We start from the raw sequence: 18,735 nt of genomic DNA on the forward strand, positions 1-18,735 counted from the left end.
GATGCGATTGATGTGTTGAGATATTTTCCTTTAAATGGGATGAGTTGATTGCTAGCGGGATGTGATGTGATGTCGACCCATACGGCATTGTGGTGAGACGCCTTAGCCGATCGGGCTGAGATTGGATACCACACCGCGCACATGCTGGTGTTGTGAGTGGATGTCTCGGGGTGAGATGGATTAGCTGATCGGGCTAAGATCGGACTCCGTGCTAAAAGTACAGTGGTGTATCGGTACTAAAGATCTACCAGCTTAAAAATATTGAAACTTACTTGAAATTTATCTTTCTCCTAACTTGACGCTCTAATATTGTTTGAGGCTCTCATTGATTCCATATTTCATTCCAATTTTACTGTTACTCGTTCTATAGATAGGGTGTTTAGTTTTACATACTAGTACTATTCTATATGTACTACGTACCTTTTGTCGGGGCGCTGCATCTTTAATGGATGCAGGTGGTTCCACGGCAGGCGGCATTGATCGGTGATTGCGGTACACCCTCTCCTCAGCTGACTTGGTGAGCCCCACTTCATTTCGGGGTCTTGTATCTCTTGTCCTTTATGTATATTGTTTTGAGGTATAGCTGGAGCCTTGTTTCCGGCACCATCATGCTACTTTTTTATATCTGTTAGAGGCTTCATATACATAGTGTGGGTTGTATACTGGTGGGAAAGTCAAACTAGTAGTGTTGTATTTGTACCACATGTTCCACTTCAAACTATGATAGTGTATGTATTTTGGGACTTATAAATGACGTAACTAATGGTAATGAACTGGTATTGTTCACATGACCTCTCATTGTCCAATTTTCTCTTTGTTCACGGGGTGAGTTTGGGTAGAAGGCATTGTATAGGCTTGCTTGACTGGTGTATCTCGGTTAAGCGTTGATCGCGCTCCCCGAGGTCGGGGCGTGACATTATGTATGCCCTATAAACTTTTCAATATGTTTTAGTGAAAACTGCTATTAGCTACAGCTTTGAGAATTCAATATGTAGACTCCAGAAGGCTGTTTAATTAACATGTGTAGTTTGTTACTTGTATTTGGCATCCGGTTGGGTACGTAAGTCATCCATTTGGGCCTGGTTTTTATCCATGTGTGTTGTTAGATGTAACTGTCTTGAGCCTTGGGTGAGCTTGGGATTTGAGTCTGCTGTTTATGCGAAGAATGGGGCTGCTGAAGGCCTAGAAGTATCACTGGGTTATTTTCTTTGGGCCTGTAACTGTCTATTGGGCCTGTATTTGTTTCAACTTGTAATTTGGTCATATTTGAGGAAAGTATTCTTCCGCTTGGTCCGGTAATAACTTATAATAAACAACAGTTGGGGATTAATGAAAGAAAGGGGCTGTGATACTTTAATTCTCGCACAAAAGGGTAGAAAACATGCCTATAATCTAAATGCTTCATTTGCTACTTGCTCAACATGCTCTATTTTTATGTGTTGTTAGACAACATGCCTATAGGATCTCGTTTGAGTAATCAAGATCTATTTACATTGATACCTCTTGCAATTATATGTCTCACCTAGAAATCATGGCTGACTAATGAAACAAACTTGCTTTTAAAACAACTTCATTTCCCAAATCTGACCATCTAACGAATCATGCCTATAGGACTTCAAGGTGTTTAATTAAGATTGGTGTTATTGCTATCCTTATCATACGGTTGCCTAGATAATATGCCTATAGGAATAAAATGAAACCAGTGTATGTTCTCAATTACTTTATTGCACGGATATTATTATCTAGATACCATGCCTATAGAATTTCGCTATTCATATAGAAATCATATCTATAGGATCAAAGAAAAATAACTATGCGTTTTCTATGATCCTACAGTCCAGTCATAAGTCACCTAGAGATTATGCCTATATGGTTTTAACAAATCATTTGTTAAAATCAGCAGTTTGTAGGTTCTTATGTTAACTCTTGAATCAATCAACCACATGGAAATCATGCCTATAAGTCTTGCGCCATTCAACACTGCTCCATATCAAGTCTCCCTACCTACAGTCGTTCACTTAATAATCTGGAACATTGTTAGCATGAGCCTATAACTGTTTGCGTGCATCTGTGTATATGTAAAGAGGCCAATTTGAGCCCTTAGCTGTTAACTATGTGCAGCCTATTTATTTTTAATTGCGCGCTTAGTTTTTATCATTTTGAGCATCCTAAGTAAAGTCTAGAACCACCAAAGTAGTAATTCGAAAGCCTCCTGGTCCATAGGCATGGGACGGGTAAAGCACACATAGGAGACGGCTTAGAATTGAACTAGAACGCTTTAGGTAAATAACTTTAAGATAGTAATTGGGTAATAAGAGATGATAGTCTGTGTCCGTTAGAAACTATGAGCAACCCTCACCTTTAAGGGAGTTACAAAGTATTATTTATGTTGCACGGGGTGATCCTTTAGGCTAAAAAACTTAGGACCCCCCATATACAGTTACTACTTGTACACTTGTTTATTTGAACTTAGATAACACTAGGTTGTACCTTGTAATCCTTACAAGATTGTACCGATCACTGATTGATGTATAATCCACTTCTTTCATACGTGCAATCTCTTTTAATACTTGCTTCACATTGTAATTAGATATTTAGACTCCCTATCTTTTATTAACTTATATAATCACATAGGATAATTATGAATCAATAATCCCGCATAGCGTAAAGTTTGGCCAGGACCCACAGTTGTGGACCTCAAAGAGTGCCTAACCCCTTCTCTTGGAGGTAATTTTAGCCCTTACCCGATCTTTGGTGACAAGGACTAGTTAAAATAGAGTTATTTGCAAATAGGTGCCCTAACGCTCCTTAAATTTGTTAGGTGGCGACTCTTCTCTTTTAATACCCATTAAAAAGAGTTGTCACATGTCGAACCCTCTTTCGCGAGAAAACGGGGCACGACACTCACAACATTAGAAATAAATACACCATACAAATTATACCAACATACCACCAATCCACTCAAACATGTGTCATACAAGTAAGGACACCAACAACATGTGAAATAACATGTGAGAAGTATACAAAGACGGTGAAATAATATGTGATATTGATATGATATCATGACTGAAAAGCATGACTACAATCAAGGCAAACAGCTCAATATAGCAAAATAGCCCTAATATGTCTCAAACGGATAAGCACATAGCCTAGACTTGATTTATAACATGAATAATAGCTCAAGTAGTCATACAAGTAGAGAAAATACGGTACAGAAAGTCATGATAGCAAAACAAGGCACATAATAGCCTAAGATCCACCCGGATCATAAATAACCACACTGTACGCATATACGTTCGTCACCACATACGTGCGTCGCCCCCAACACATAGCAAGCGTCGTCGTCTACGGGGAAAATACACTCAAGCCAAGCCTATGCAAGATACTTACCTCAAAGCGCGAGAATCAATACTCCAAAAAGCCATTCCCACGCAAATCGACCTCTAAACGACTCGAATCTAGAAAAAACAACTCAATAATCAAACACGACTATAGAAATTGATTTCAATTAATAAAATCAAATCTTTATCAAATAGAAAAAAGTCAACCAAAAAGTTCTACACGTGCCCGCTTCCCGGAACCCGATAAAACTCAAAAGTCCCGACTACCCATTCGAATAAGAGCCAAAATATAGAAGTTTTATCCAAATCCGACTCCGAATCAGGGTTCAAATCCCCATTTTTTCACACATTAAAACCTTATACAAAATCCCCAAATTTCTCTCTCAAATCCCATAATTTATGTGTAATAATCTATGGAAAAATAAGATATAATATTAAAATCTAGTTGAGATTAACTTACCCTCTTGCCTTTTATGAAAATCCCTTTCAAAAATTGCCTCTCTCCAAGTCTACGGCTTATAATATAAAATAATGGGTGTATGTCCCGAAATTAGAACTCTTAAAAGTCTATCAAATGATACCCTTCGCGAATGCGACCACTGCCTCGCGTTTGCGAAGCACAAAAATCCTTAGCGTTCAGTTAACCCTTCTCGAACGCGGCTCCTACCCCCCAAAGGCGATGCTTAAGATCCACATGGCCTACGCAAATGTGATCAACTCATCACGAAGGCGAAGGCTTAGCTCCAACTGGCTCCTAGACAGGCTCTCCATTACGCGAATGCGAGCCCTTCGCCTGCGAAATCAAAGACCAATGGTTCCAATACTTTGTGAGTATGATGCCCTGTTCACGAATACGAAGGACAAAAACTCAGCTACCCAAAAAGACTCTTCGCGACCGTGAGACATGCTCCGCGATCGCGAAGAACACCAGACACGAGCAGTCATCAGCAATTCCAACCAAGCTCCGGGTGGTCTGAAACTCACCCGAGCCACCACAAACCCCGTCCAATCATTCCAAAAAGTTCGTAAACACTATATAGACCTATTCAAAGCCTCAAAGTACATACAATATCACCACATCTACAAATCGATGACCAATCATCAATTGAACTTCTCTTAAGTTCATAAGCTTCTAACTTCCAACTAAACGTCCGCTTCATATCAAACCAATTCGGAATGCAACCAAAACTTTTCACACAAATTCCAATTGACATAAAGAACCTATTCTAAGTCTCAGAACAATAATTCGAACACGATAACATTAATTCAACTCCCAGTCAAACCTATGAACCTTCCAAAGCTTCAAATTTTCAACTTTCGCCAAATATAGCCAAATCAATCTAGGAGCCTCCAAATCCAAATCCGAACATACGCCTAAGTCCAAAATCCCGATACGAACCTATTGGAACTTTCAAAATATCATTTTGAGGTTGTTTACTCAAAAGTTAAAACTCGGTCAACTCTTATAGTCTAAGATTCCAACCATGGAACTAAGTGTCCCGGTTAACTCCAAAAACTTTCCAAAACCAAATCAATCATCCCCGCAACCCACAAAATAACGAACAAGATACGAGAAGCATCAAATAGGAAAAGGGGACTCAAATACGCAAAACGACCGGCGGGCATTACACTTTTTAAAAAAATCTGTTTCCTATATTAGTGGAAATAGACACACAAGTATTGGTTGACCTCATCGCGACACCTACAAAAACTACATCTTTCTCACATTTGTTAATAATTGCATGTTTCTCCTAAGGGTAGTGGACTGACCGCCATTGAGCCATACATATAAAGAAGTTAATAGGGTAGTAGACTCCTTGGCGCAAAATGGAAAGATAGGAATGATTGGAATCATTTCAGATATCCTATGCTGGAATCTCCCTCCCTTACATGTTTTATTTCTGTACCGCAAAGACTAGTTGGGGATTAATCATTTAGATTAATCCCAATTTGTAATAATCCTCCTTGAACTATTTCTATGCTTTTAATAAATGAACTTTAATCAGAAAAGAAAAAAGTAAAATTATATAATTTGTAGCTATAATTGAAACTCAAGTGCAACGAGTATCTGGCATTCTATTTTACTTAGCGCATCTCCAACGCCAACTGCATTTGCTATAATGCAGGTGGTTTTTGGAGTAATTGGTCTCCAACGTTGCTGCATTTTTGGCTGCAAAATGGGGGATAAATAGTGTCACTCCAAATTTGGAGTGACACTATTCAATCTCCTCCTTTACCATTTCCTATTACATTATTATTATTTTTATTATTTAATTCTTTTAATTTATCTCTTTATATATACCTAATTATGTTTATGTATTCTTTATAATATTTACACCTTTATTTTGGCGTATAATTTTGATAAATTATTTTTTGTGCATTTATTATATTTATGTAAAATTGTAAGTTAATTTTATTATAAGTTATAATTGTACAAAAAATATATAATCATCTCAAAACATGAATGGTGCAAATATAAAATATTAGATATTTCTAAAATTGAAAGGTGCGAATATAAATATTAGATGTTGCTAAAATTGAAAAGTAAAAATTAAAAATACATTAAATTAAAATACATAAAAATTGAAACTACGGTAAATAGCATAATAACTTAGTAGGGAGGTATGTCGTTTCTAGATACACCAAAATCATTATAGTATTGAGTGAATGGGGCCGAATATTTTCTAATTGGACTATCTTCATATAACCTTCATCGATTTTTCTCTTCATTTTTTCTTTTTTCACCCCATTAGGCCGTTGTGTTGATATGGAATCACCTGCAACATCCTCATTTAAATTTAGTGAAAATGATGGTAAGTTAGGAAATGATAGATAGAGTGAATCGGGGGTAGAAGTCTCGGATTCCGATGATATATTAGCATAGCCTTGCTTTCTTGGGGTTTTTCTTCTAAGATCGCCATCGTTAAACTTCTCAAAATCCTTCATTACCGCCCACACATGATCAAATTTAAAATATTTTTTGAAGTTCGGATCTTGCATAAGTAAAACTTTTGCTTGTGTAAGCTGCAATATTAAAAAAAATTAAGAAAAATAATAAGTAAATATATACAAATAAAGTATAAGTAACTACAAAATAAATACTCATAATATTTTCATCACAAGCACCACCAGGATGCAAATTTTCTATTTGACGTACACATCCATTTAATTTTCTTATTGCCTTCTCAATCATTTGCATTCGGCTTTGCAATGATTTTTTGGTGCGACTCTTCCAAAAATCTTCTTTTGCATTATTGTATGCATCTACGACTCGACCCCCAAATTATTCTCTAGATTGATTGACGCCTGTTATTGGATCTTGAGAAACATCTAAATGCATTCGGCATAATAGAATATCATCATTTACATAGTATCCTGCAGATCGAATGGACCATTTTTTAAGTGATTAGAGGAAAAGTATATTATTTGTTTAAAGAAAAATAAAAGCCAATTGTGGTTATAGAAGGTTATGTTGGCACCTCAATATATAGAGATAAAAGTAGACATAATAATTTAGTAGATAAGAATATAATAGGTTTTATTTTGATCTCAGCCGTCGAGTGCATTTGGCTTCGTTCCTGGTAATTTGAATCGAGACCGAGAAGGTGCTGATAATAATTTATTTCTCGATTATTTTTCAGATAAAGCCCGCTTTAATGAGGGACAATTTCTTCGTAGATATCTGATGTCCCGGAGTTTATTCCTTCGAATTGTTGATGCAATAAAAGGTTATGATATGTACTTCGAACAATGCGTTGATGTGGTGGGTAGATTTGGATTATCTACTCTACAAAAAATTACTTGGCATACGGTGTGCCAGCGGATGCCACTGACGAATATGTGAAAATTAGAGAGTCGACTGGAATTGAAAGCATAGAGAGATTTTACCGAGCTATCGTAGAGGGTTTTGGCCAGCAGTATTTGAGATCACCAACAGTTAACGATGTTGCAAGGCTTCTGCACATCGGTGAACAACGTGGTTTTCCCGGAATGTTAGGCAGTTTAGACTACATGCATTGGAGATGAAAAAAATTATCCAACAGCATGGGCTGGACAATATGCAGGTGGTACTGGATCCCCCATCAATAATTCTTGAAGTTGTAGCTGATTATGACCTTTGGATATGCCATGCATATTTTGGTATGCCCGACACCAATAATAACATTAATGTTTTAGTCATCATATTTGTTTTCCGATCTTGCTGCAAGTATTATTCCTCTCGCCCATTATGTTATTCATGGAAAGAATATGATATGGGTTATTATTTAGCNCAAAGTCAAGATGTAAAATTCATACTATAATGATATTACATAAACCTAATTATGTTTATGTAATATCATTATAGTATGAATTTTACATCTTGACTTTGGCGTATAATTTTGATAAATTAATTTTCACGCATTTATTATTTTTATATAAAATTGTAAGTTAATTATCTTGTATTTCAATGATTTCACTTTTATTTGAATTATCCTTTAATATATATAATCTATAATATTTGCTTACAAATTATATTATTTAAAAATTTATGGTATAAAATAATTTTATATTAAACGGTTATATAAAAAATGAATATAAGTTATATGTGATGAATATGTAAAAAAGAAAAAAGAAAGAATTTTTTTAATAGAAATAAGAAAACAAAATTTAAATAAAAAATTATAGTATAATATTAAAGAGAGAAAAGAATATAATATGAAATATTCTTTTTTGGTGTAAAAAAAAAGTAATGGTTGGAATAACTTTACTTTATTTTGGAAGAAAAAATGGAGGCAAGGTTTGGAGATGGCCTTAAATAAATAAGGTAAAGGCAAAAAAGAAAAAGAAATTGGGAAAACAGACGCGAAACTCCAGCAAAAAAAATAATATATGAGAAAGAAAAAAAGAGGAAAATGGAACCGTACGCAAAACGCTAAGTTGAAGATCGGTGACATTCTTCTACAATAGAAGGGTATAAAATTCAGATTGGTGCTCGGTGAAAGAGGAAGCCAAAAAGACGCACACCACAATGGTGGCAACTCCAACTGAGGACATGGGCGGTGATCACACGAATACGTCGTGGAGCTCCTCAACCAACTGGACCATCTCTCTTGGCTCTCTCCAAACTTGCATCACCTTCGAATCCTCTATTTACTCTGAATCCACTCAGATATCTCCTCTTATCCTCGACGGACCTTCACCGGATTTTGCCCCCTGCGAAATCAAGTGTAAGTGACTATCAAGATCAAAATCAAAAATCAACATATCGTGCTGTTTATTGATTAAATCAATTGTATATGTTGCAATTACTAATTATCCAATTTAGGTCCGCTGTTTCTCTAGAGTTAGAGACTTAGTTGTACCGTAGTGTCGGGATAGAAATCTCCTAATTTGACTTACCATTAGAATGAAGTACAAGTATTCATATCAGCGATTTGAACCAGAGACCTAGTCGATCGAGTGATTGTTTGTTTTCTTATTCGTGAGAAAAAAGAGATTGCAAATTTTATGGCAAATTTCATGAAATTTGATTACTTCATCCATTCTGGGTGGATTTGTTAAAAGATTATTGTTCTCGATAAATTTCCATTTTCGGCAACGGACGAGTTACTCGAGGAGCTTGGGGATGCCACTATTTTTTCAAAGTTGGACCTAAGATCGGGGTACCATCAAATCCGGGTTTGCAAGGAGGATGTAGCCAAGACTGCTTTTCGTACACATGAAGGCCACTATGAGTTTTTGGTCATGCCATTTGGGTTGACTAATACTCCATCTACATTTCAAGCTTTGATGAATGAGATATTTCGGCCTTACGTATGTTTGTATTGGTCTTTTTTTATGACATATTAGTTTATAGTGCAAATTTTCCTACTCACTTGGATCATTTGCAGGAGGTGCTGCATATATTAAAACTCCATCATAGATCCTCCAGACCTAATTCACAGACGTTTAGGACAATCGAGTTTATCAATGCTTCAGAAGATGGTGCCTAGTTTGTCTAGTTTATTTACATTAGACTGTGAGTCATGTCAACTTGGGAAGCATATTCGAGCTACATTTTCACATAATGCTGAAAGTTGTGCAGAGTTTGTTTTTTCTTTAGTTCATTCTGATATATGGGGTCCTAGTAGAGTCAGTTCTACATTAAGATTTCGTTATTTTGTTAGTTTCATTGATGAATACTCAAGATGTACTTGGATTTTCCTAATGAAAGATTGTTCTAAGTTGTTTTCTAATTCCAGAGTTTTTGTGCTGAACTAAAACTCAGTTTGGTGTTTCTATTCGCACTTTTCGTAGTGATACTGCCATAGCATATTTATCCTTTCAGTTTCAGCAATTTATGAGTTCTCAAGGAATTCAGACATCTTGTCCATATACTCCTCAACAGAATGGGGTAGCAGAGAGAAAGAATATGCATCTCATTAAAACTACTCGCACACTTCTCATTGAGTCCCATATTCTGCTGCATTTTTGGGGTGATGCAGTTCTACACCTTGTTACTTAATTAATCAAATGCTTTCATCTTCCATCCAAAATTAGATTCCACATTCAGTATTATTCTCTAGGTCACTCGTATATCCTCTTCCTCCTCGCGTTTTTGGGAGTATATGTTTTGTTCATAACTTAGCTCCCGGAAAAGATAAATTAGCTTCTTGTGCTCTCGAAGTGTGCCTTACTTGGCTATTGTCGGTTTCAAAAGGGGTATTGTTACTACTCACCTAATCTTCGTAGGTATTTTATGTCTCAACCTTACTTTACTTCATCTAATCATCTAGATGTATTTGAGGCCTTACCTATACCTACTTGTGAGGAATTTATTGTTCCTTATCAGGCATCCCCATCGACGTCCACAATACCACGACAACCATTTCTGAGGAGTCTACAGTTGCTCCTCCTACATCTCCAGCCACAAGGCCACCACTTTTGACTTATCATCATCGTTCACGCTCAGCATCAAACTCAGATTATTCATGTCCTGCATCAGCTTCTGCACCGTGAGCGGACTTGTCTCCTCTTAGTCCGCCGATTGCACTTTGGAAAGGTGTACGATCCACACTTCACCTAACCCCCATTATGTTGGTTTAAGTTATCACCGTCTATCATCACCCCATTATGCTTTTGTATCCTCTTTGACCACTGTTTCCATTCCTAAGTCTATAGGTGAGGCACTATCTCATTTAGGATGGTGACATGCAATGATTGTCGAGATGTCAGCTTTACATGCGAGTGGTACTTAGAAGCTTGTTCCTCTTCCTTCAGGTAAGTCTACTGTTGGTTGTCATTGGGTTTATGCTGTCAAAGTTAGTTCAGATGGCCAGGTTGATCGGCTTAAAGCTTGTCTGGTTGCAAAAGGATATACTCAGATATTTGGGCTTGATTTAGTGACACCTCCTCTCCCGTGGCTAAAGTTGCATTTGTTCGCCTTTTTAAGTCTATAGTTGTTGTTCGTCATTGGCCTCTTTATCAGTTGGACGTTAAGAATGCCTTTCTCCACGGTGATCTTGAGGATGGAGTTTATATGGAGCAACCAACTGGTTTTGTTGCTCAAGGGGTGTCTAGTGGTCTTGTATGTCAATTACGTAGGTCATTTCGTGGTTTGAAACAATCTCCCTGAGCCTGGTTTGGCAGGTTCAGCACAGCTATTCAGGAGTTCGGCATGACTTGTAGTGAAGCTGATCACTCAGAGGTCGTTTGGTAGCTGGTTAGGAGAAAAGTTATCCATGTATTGTGGGCAACATAACTTTTATACAATGTTTGGTAGCCATTAGTTATTTTGTACAAAATTCAGCATAGCTAATATCATGTTTGGTTGTCATTTTACAATTCTACATAAATAATACATGTATAAGTTATGAGTCAGTCTGTGTCTTATTTTATGCGGGGAAGATGGAATAACTAATACATGTATTAGTAATACATGGATAAAATATTGAAATGACAAATTTACTCCTATTACTTTACACATAAAGGTTTCCTTCGATAGATTGATCAGTATCAAATCCTTTGGAGAGCAAGCATAGAGATACTGATGCCTCACTGCTAGGCTCTTCCTGTTCTCAATCTATTAGAGACAAAATCAGTAAATAAATATTTCACTTTAAAATTTATATAATGTATATCAATTTTTAATACAACAAACCAAATATTCAAAAAAATTATCCTAGCGTAACTAATCCATGTATAAGTTATTCCTGCATAACTCTAACCAACAACCAAACAACCCCTCAATATTCTATCGGCATCCGGCTCCTAATCTGTCTATTTATCTGGTGGTTTATGTTGATAATATTGTTATTACTGGCAATGATCAGGATGGTATTACTAATTTGAAGTAGCATCTCTTTCAGCACTTCCAAACTAGGGATCTAGGCAGATTGAAGTACTTTCTAGGTATTGAGGTTGCTCAGTCTAGCAAAGGCATTGTTTTTTGACAAAGAAAATATGCTTTAGACATTCTTGAGGAGACATGAATGATGGGTTGTAGACCTGTTGACGCTCCTATGGATCCAAATGCTAAACTTCTATCAGGACATGGGAAGCCTCTTAGCGATCCTGCAATATATAGGCGGTTGATTGGCAAATTGAATTACCTCACAGTGACTAGACCTGACATTTTATTTCCTGTGAGCGTTGTAAGTCAGTTTATGGACTCTCCCTGTGATAGTCATTGAGATGCAGTTGTTTGCATTCTTCGGTATATAAAATCAGCTCCAGGCAAATGACGAGTATTCGAGGATCGGGGCCATGAGCATATTGTTGGATACGCAGATGTTTGATTGGGCAGGATCACCTTCTGATAGACGTTTCACATCTGGATTTTGTGTTTTATTAGGACGTAATTTGGTCTCTTGGAAAAGCAAGAAATAGAATGTAGTTGCTCGATCTACCATAGAAGCAGAATATCGAGCCATGGCTATGGCAACATGTGAGCTAGTTTGGATCAAACAGTTGCTCAAAGAGTTAAAATTTGGAGAAATCAGTCAAATGGAACTTGTGTGTGATAATCAAGCTGCCCTTCATATTGAATCAATTCCAGTATTCCATGAGAGGACTAAACACATTGAGATTGATTGTCACTTCATCAGAAAGAAGATTCTCTCAGGATATATTGTTACAAAATTTTTGAAGTCAAATGACCATCTTGCATATATTTTCATCAAATCTCTCGGTGGTCCTCGTATTAGCTATATATGTAACAAGCTCGGTACATTTAATTTATACGCACCAGCTTGAGAGGGAATGTTAGAGTTAGTTCATGTAAGTAGTCATAGTCCCACATGGAATAGGTGTAATGTATGTATTGTGTACAACAACAACAACCTAGTAAAATCCCACCAAGTGGGGTCTGGGGAGGGTAGAGTGTACGCAGACCTTACCCGTATCCCGAGGAGTAGAGAGGCTGTTTCAGGGAGACACTCGGCTCAAAAGGCAAACAGAGACAATAGATCCTTACCAGCAGCAGCAATATGTATTATAGTTTAAACACATCAATAATATAATTTTTTGGTGTATTATTTCTCATGCTTGTCAATCTAAAAAAAGTATCATTTTAGACAGCAACAACTAGAGTATTTGGGATATATTATCTCCGCAAGTGGAGTTTCAACGGATCCAACCAAAATAACAAGCGTGGTTAATTGGACAATTCTCAAAGACATTAAAAGGTTTGGGGGGATTTTTGGGACTCACGGGTTACGACAGGAAGTTTGTTCGTGACTATGGGAAAATAGCCAGGCCACTCACACAATTGCTCAAGAAAGATTCTTTTCGTTGGAATGAAGAAGCTCAGTTAGCTTTGATTGTCTTAAGGAGGCTATGGTCACTTTGCCGGTTTTGACACTTTCGAATTTCAACAAAGTGTTTGTGGTTGAGACAGATGCCTCAGGATTAGGTGTTGGAGGTGTCCTAATGCAAGAAGGACGTCTCGTCGCTTTTCTTAGCCAAGGACTTTCTGTTCGAACTCAAAGCTAATCTAACACATGCTTAAGTTCAAATGAAACTTTATGCTGATGCTAAGCATCGTAATGTTGTGTTTCAGCCTGGTGATTCGGTTTATCTTCGCTTGCAACATTTCAAGCTTCGCTCACTTGCTAAAAATGTTAATGAGAAGTTAAGCCCTCGTTACCATGGGCCATATATTGTCTTGAGTAAAATTGGTGAAGTTGCTTATCGCCTTGATTTACCCCCTCATTCACGGGTGCATCCCGTATTTCACGTTTCTTGGCTAAAGCGTGCTGTGGAGGATTCTGCTCCAGTTCAGCAGCTCCCTCCTTTCTTATCTGAAGAACTTGAAATGCAAGTGCAACTTGAAAGTGTGGTAGATTGTCGGACACTCTTGAATGGCTCCAGGAGATTTTGATTAAGTGGAAGGACTTAGCTGACTTTTAGAACACTTGGGAATCCTATGAAGTTATTGATGCTTAGTTTCCTCATGTTCACCTTGAGGACAAGGTGAAACTCGTTGGGGCGGATATTGTTAGACCTGCTGTTACTAAGGTCTGTAACCGCAGGAAGAAGGGTGACAAGGCTTAAATGTAATTGCTTTATTTATTTAATACTATGTGTATGTATTTCTAGCAGTTACCTAGAAGTTAGGATGGTTATTTTGTATTATTTGTATTAGAAAGAGGGGAAGGGAGGCAGTTTATTCTGTAGGATTTTGTGTGATTAAATCTGGAGGATAAGGTTCCTCGAAATACCTTGTTGTTGGGTGAATTATTGTTCTCGGTTGTTGTTTGTCTATTTGTAAACCTTGTTTAATTTGTTGGTGGAAATAATTAACAGTTGATGTGTGTTCCTATATTTTATTGTGTTTGGAAATTAACATATCAAGGTTAGGAGTGTTTCTAGGTTCCTAACACTGCCCTTGTAGTCATCTTGATTGGGTTTTGAGCCCATTCCCAGAGATTGTCGGCTCACTTGATGTATCATAGACTAAGTAGCAATAGCGCTATGAGTTCACTCGTTTCGTATATTCGGAATATATGGTGTTTGTTGTGATTTCATTTAAGTGTTCTGGATTCTTATTTAACCTATATAACCAGGATGCTGATTTTAATGTGATGCACTAGCTATCCAAGATTTTTGCTTATGGGTATTCAGAGTTTGATATGTTTTTGAGGTTTACTTGGGGAAAATGCAGTTCTTTTTTGGTCTTCTCCTTTCTCCTTAACCGGAATGATTGAAGTTTATGCCTGTACTAGTTTGCATAGTCTTTAGCGAGATGTGGCAGCCCAAAGAATTAAGTAAACTTTTTTCTCAACTGTTATATTCTGATGCTATCGATTTCTGTATCTGCAGTATGCTTTATGCAAAAGCATGAAATAAGGCAGGTCTATGTTCGGAGTACTGCTCGTGTTTATGAGATATACTATGCACCTACTCTGCAGAGCGACGATGAGTATCTATGTACCGTCCGCTGTAACATAGCTGAAAGAGATGGAGAATTTCTCCAAGCTAGTGGGATTGACATAGTTACCCAGCAATATTTGAAGGATTTTGTAGGAAAACCAACAGACGGTAGAGTCCCAGCTGAAGCCAAACTTTGCACCAACGACGATGACTGGGTCGACGTTAAGGTCCCTGATTCTCCTTTCATTGGGAACGTGGTAAGCAGCCTGCAAAAGCACACAACAGGGAATGAACGGAGAAGTATTGAGGTACCACTATTAGATGACTTATGCAGACTTGCTGTTTAGTATAAACAAAACAACGAAAATGGTTTAAAGGGTTAAAGAGAACTAGGGGAAGATGAATTCTTTTGGAGATATTGAGTGTAATAACATCAACTCTATTGAATTTTTAGGCATTTGACATAGATGATTCTGTCCTACAGCGTTTCTTGGAATATTAATAGCAAAATTTTTACGGAGTCTCGGTTCTTTTATTCAACTACTTTATTATGGAGAAAACAGCCAATTTAAATTACAAGATTGCAATATTTTCTCTGACTACACATCTTATCTTGCAGGATTTGTACGAGGCCACAGCACAAATTAGTGATGCAGATCCCTGCATGTCACTGACAATTCGCTTTTTATCTCTTCAGAATAAAGGTTCTGTATGCATTGACGAAATTTACATATGCGGTGACCCTATTGACTCTAATGAGGTTGAGACCCCAGCAGTTCTTATGGAAAACCAAGCTAGTTCTTTCATGGCCATGCTTGTTCCTACCCTTCTGCAACTATCTAAATCAGGCATAAGCCATAAGCAGGACAAAGATGTTATTGATAGTCAAAGAAAGGAAAATGAAGTGAGAATTGCAGCAAGGATATCTGATTTTGCTGATGCCAGGAAAGAAAATGACCAGAAAAAGAGGATGAGTGCTAATCATATAGTGCAGTTGGACGTCACTGAGAAGCCTATAGACGAACAACCTAATTCACAGCCTCTGACACACCAGAACTTAAGCAGAGAGAACCGCAATATCTCCACCATGAATAATGATGCATCACAAGCTCGTATTGAAAGAGCCATTGAACAACTTCTTGAGCGAGTGAGCAGAATTGAAAATATTTGCTTGAAATTTGAAGAAAACATGGTTAGTCCAATGAACAGCATGGAAATGAGACTTCAACGGCTGGAGCAGCAAGTAGAAGCTCTAGCAAAAAACTCCCGATATTCTGAAGTCACGTCCTGCACAAGAATAACAGCTCCTTCATTTACCTGCAGTGATTCCAATTCTAGCTCTTCGTATAATGGTGGAAGTGAATATCGGCCTTGTGGGGCATCAGAACTGGAGAAGAAGGATCTCCCGTGCGATAAGTTGTCCGACCCTTCTGATGACCTGCCTGTTTGTTCAAATCCTTCACATATTCTTCCAAATCTTGTGATTCTTGCCCCTGAGTTTTCATGCGGAGAGGATGAAGAAGAAAATGATACTGTTGAATCAGTAAAGGTTTCTTCTCAAGAGATGCAGAAGCAAGTTTTGTCTATTGATGATGCTTTAGCTGCAGCACTTTCTGGATTTCTGTCCACATCCCATGTTCTTCTACCAGATAATGGGACTTCGGAAGTTATTGCTTCTGGATCTGCTAGTGAGGTAGTAAATGAGAAGAATGAGTTTTCACGATCTGCTCACAGTGATTCAGTTATCGCTCATGACTGTACTTTGGAGGGAAATGACAATGACAGACCTTCAAAGTATACTCAAATTCTAGCAGTTGCAGCTCCTGACTTCACCGAGGAGGAGTACGAATTTGAGAATGCAAATTTCATCATAGCTTCTTCTGCAGCAGCTCCTGAACTTGCAAGTGAAGAAAATGGAAATATTGAAATAGCTTCTCCAAGCACTGGAAGTCAGGACCCTGGAGGCTTCCTTGATCTTAATAAAAGCAAGAGCATGCGTAATGCAAGTTCAACTGTTGCTTCTGAGCCATATGAAGAGCAGGAGAAATTTCTCCATGAAAATGTGCACCTTAAAGAAACTTCTGGAATAATTGGTTCAAAAAATCATCTTTATGCAGAAGAAAGTGTCTGCAGATCGCAGGATCCCACTGCTTGTCCTTCAGATCAAGATGATGAGGTTGCAGAGACTAAAGTAAGAGATTCTACCAGTGAGCCACAGATGAATTCTTGTAATCTAGAAAATGCTGCTGAATCTGAAGAACATGATGCTTCAAAAGGTTACCACATGGTCGCTATGCAAAATGTTTGTGAATATTCAAGGTCTTCTGCTCTGGACTTTGACATCCCTATCTTAGATGTGAAGTTTGCAGCCAATGAAGATGGTGATACCAAGTTCTCACTAGAAGTTCTTTTAGCTGACATGGCTAATGTTTATGTTGAAGCTCCTTCTCTTGATGAAAACGCTGATAATGCTGTCACTTGTGAGGGGAGTATATCCACTTTTATGGATGATGAAGAGCCGCTGAAGTCTTCTACAGGCGATACCAACCCACTGGTGGATTTTGGATTTCATGCTGCAGATGCATTCAGTAATTTGGATGGTAATCCAAGTATATCCAGCAACCAGGAGGTGTTTATCGGTCTCATCTGAGGCCTACTTTTAGAAGTGTATATACGTAAATGGAACTGGTTTGTGTCTGATTTTTCTCTCTTCAGTTTTGGTATTCTATATGATCAAGGAGCAAACGTTTGTTCTTCTTTTGTTCCATCCAGTCGTTTCCCCAATTCCTGACCGTTTCTGTGTCTCATTCCTGCCTATACCTGTCAACTGGTCCCGGCCGACCAGGCTATCAAGGGTTAGCCAATTGTTTCCCGAATCGGGTTGGATTGAGCTGCCCTTAATGGACTGGGTTGGGTCCCTGTCTTTTTTTGGTGGGAGAGCTACGAGAATGACCCAAAAATGGAAAGTTTAAGACACTTTTAGCATTTTGCGACAATTAACTTTTTTTGGCAACTGAAAAATAGCACGGTATAAACTCCAGCATATCATGCTGGACCGGTATACTTTGCCGGCTCCAGTAAAATATACTGGAGACTGGAGCACTGGTGTTCCAAACTCCAGTATATTATACTGGACCAATATACTTGCTGGAACTCCAGTATATTATGCTGGAGTTCTAGTGTACTTATGCTGGAACTCCATCATATTATGCTGGAGTTCCAGCATACTATCCTGGAACTCCAGTATAATATGCTGGAGTTCAAGTATACTTATGGTGGAACTCCAGCATAATATACTGGAGATTTTCCGGGTTTTGAACAGTGTTTTCGCTCAGATTTATCTTTATATAAAAAGTGGCTAATTTCTATTACTTTTGAAATTGGGCTATTTTTGAACGACCAGTTGTAAATCTAGCTATTTTTAAATTTCTCCCAGTTTTATATATATATGTATATATNGAGAATAAATTAAGTGGAAAACAAAACTACAATTTACTTAGATTTATTTAATCCATAATGGATTCAATCAAGTTAAGTGAGATAAGCAAACTTGATTTCTTTTTTAGTTTTAGTAGAGTTCCAATGAAAAACGGAAAACCACCCAATTGAAGGAAATGCCCGAATTTTCTATTTCGAGGATCAATAAAATAAGAGGTTTTGTCGTTATAGAACACGGAATTCAATGGAAGCAATGATAAAAAAATACAAATAGAAAAGGAAAGGGAGGAAATACAAAAAAATAGAAGAGAAAAGTCATACAAAGTTATATACAAATGACTACCCCCTTTTTTGTATTTCCTTAATTTATTTCCTTAATTGAATTTCGGTTGATTAGGATTGATTAGGACGAAGTTCCTTAAAAACCTCCGCCTTCTTTAAAATATCCTGAACAGTTCCTGTAGGTTGAGCCCCTTTTTCAAGGAAATATAAAATAGCAGGAACATTTAAATAAGTTTGATTCTTTATCGGATCATAAAAACCCACTTTCCGAAGATCTTTTCCTTCTCTTCGGGATCGAACATCAATTGCAACGATTCGATAGACGGCTCATTGGGATAGATGT

General features: G+C 37.5%; 1 protein-coding gene across 1 annotated transcript; it reads left to right on the top strand.

Annotated features, from left to right (window-relative positions):
* On the top strand, positions 8,203–17,439 carry LOC109230938. Its single transcript, XM_019396430.1, has 3 exons — positions 8,203–8,548; positions 14,622–14,980; positions 15,292–17,439. Exons 1-3 carry the CDS (start codon positions 8,350–8,352, stop codon positions 17,320–17,322), a joined length of 2,589 nt encoding a protein of 862 aa, XP_019251975.1. The 5' UTR covers positions 8,203–8,349; the 3' UTR covers positions 17,323–17,439.

Source organism: Nicotiana attenuata, chromosome 8, assembly GCF_001879085.1.
Source record: "Nicotiana attenuata strain UT chromosome 8, NIATTr2, whole genome shotgun sequence".
In the NCBI taxonomy this organism is placed as follows: domain Eukaryota; kingdom Viridiplantae; phylum Streptophyta; class Magnoliopsida; order Solanales; family Solanaceae; genus Nicotiana; species Nicotiana attenuata.

What these genes read in the sequence shown, in the direction of transcription:
- LOC109230938 (XM_019396430.1), top strand. Translation starts at nt 8,350, where the DNA reads ATGGTGGCAACTCCAACTGAGGACATGGGCGGTGATCACACGAATACG. An exon ending in TGCCCCCTGCGAAATCAAGT is followed by an intron (nt 8,549 to 14,621) that starts GTAAGTGACTAT and finishes CTGTATCTGCAG; the next exon opens with TATGCTTTATGCAAAAGCAT. An exon ending in ATGAACGGAGAAGTATTGAG is followed by an intron (nt 14,981 to 15,291) that starts GTACCACTATTA and finishes CTTATCTTGCAG; the next exon opens with GATTTGTACGAGGCCACAGC.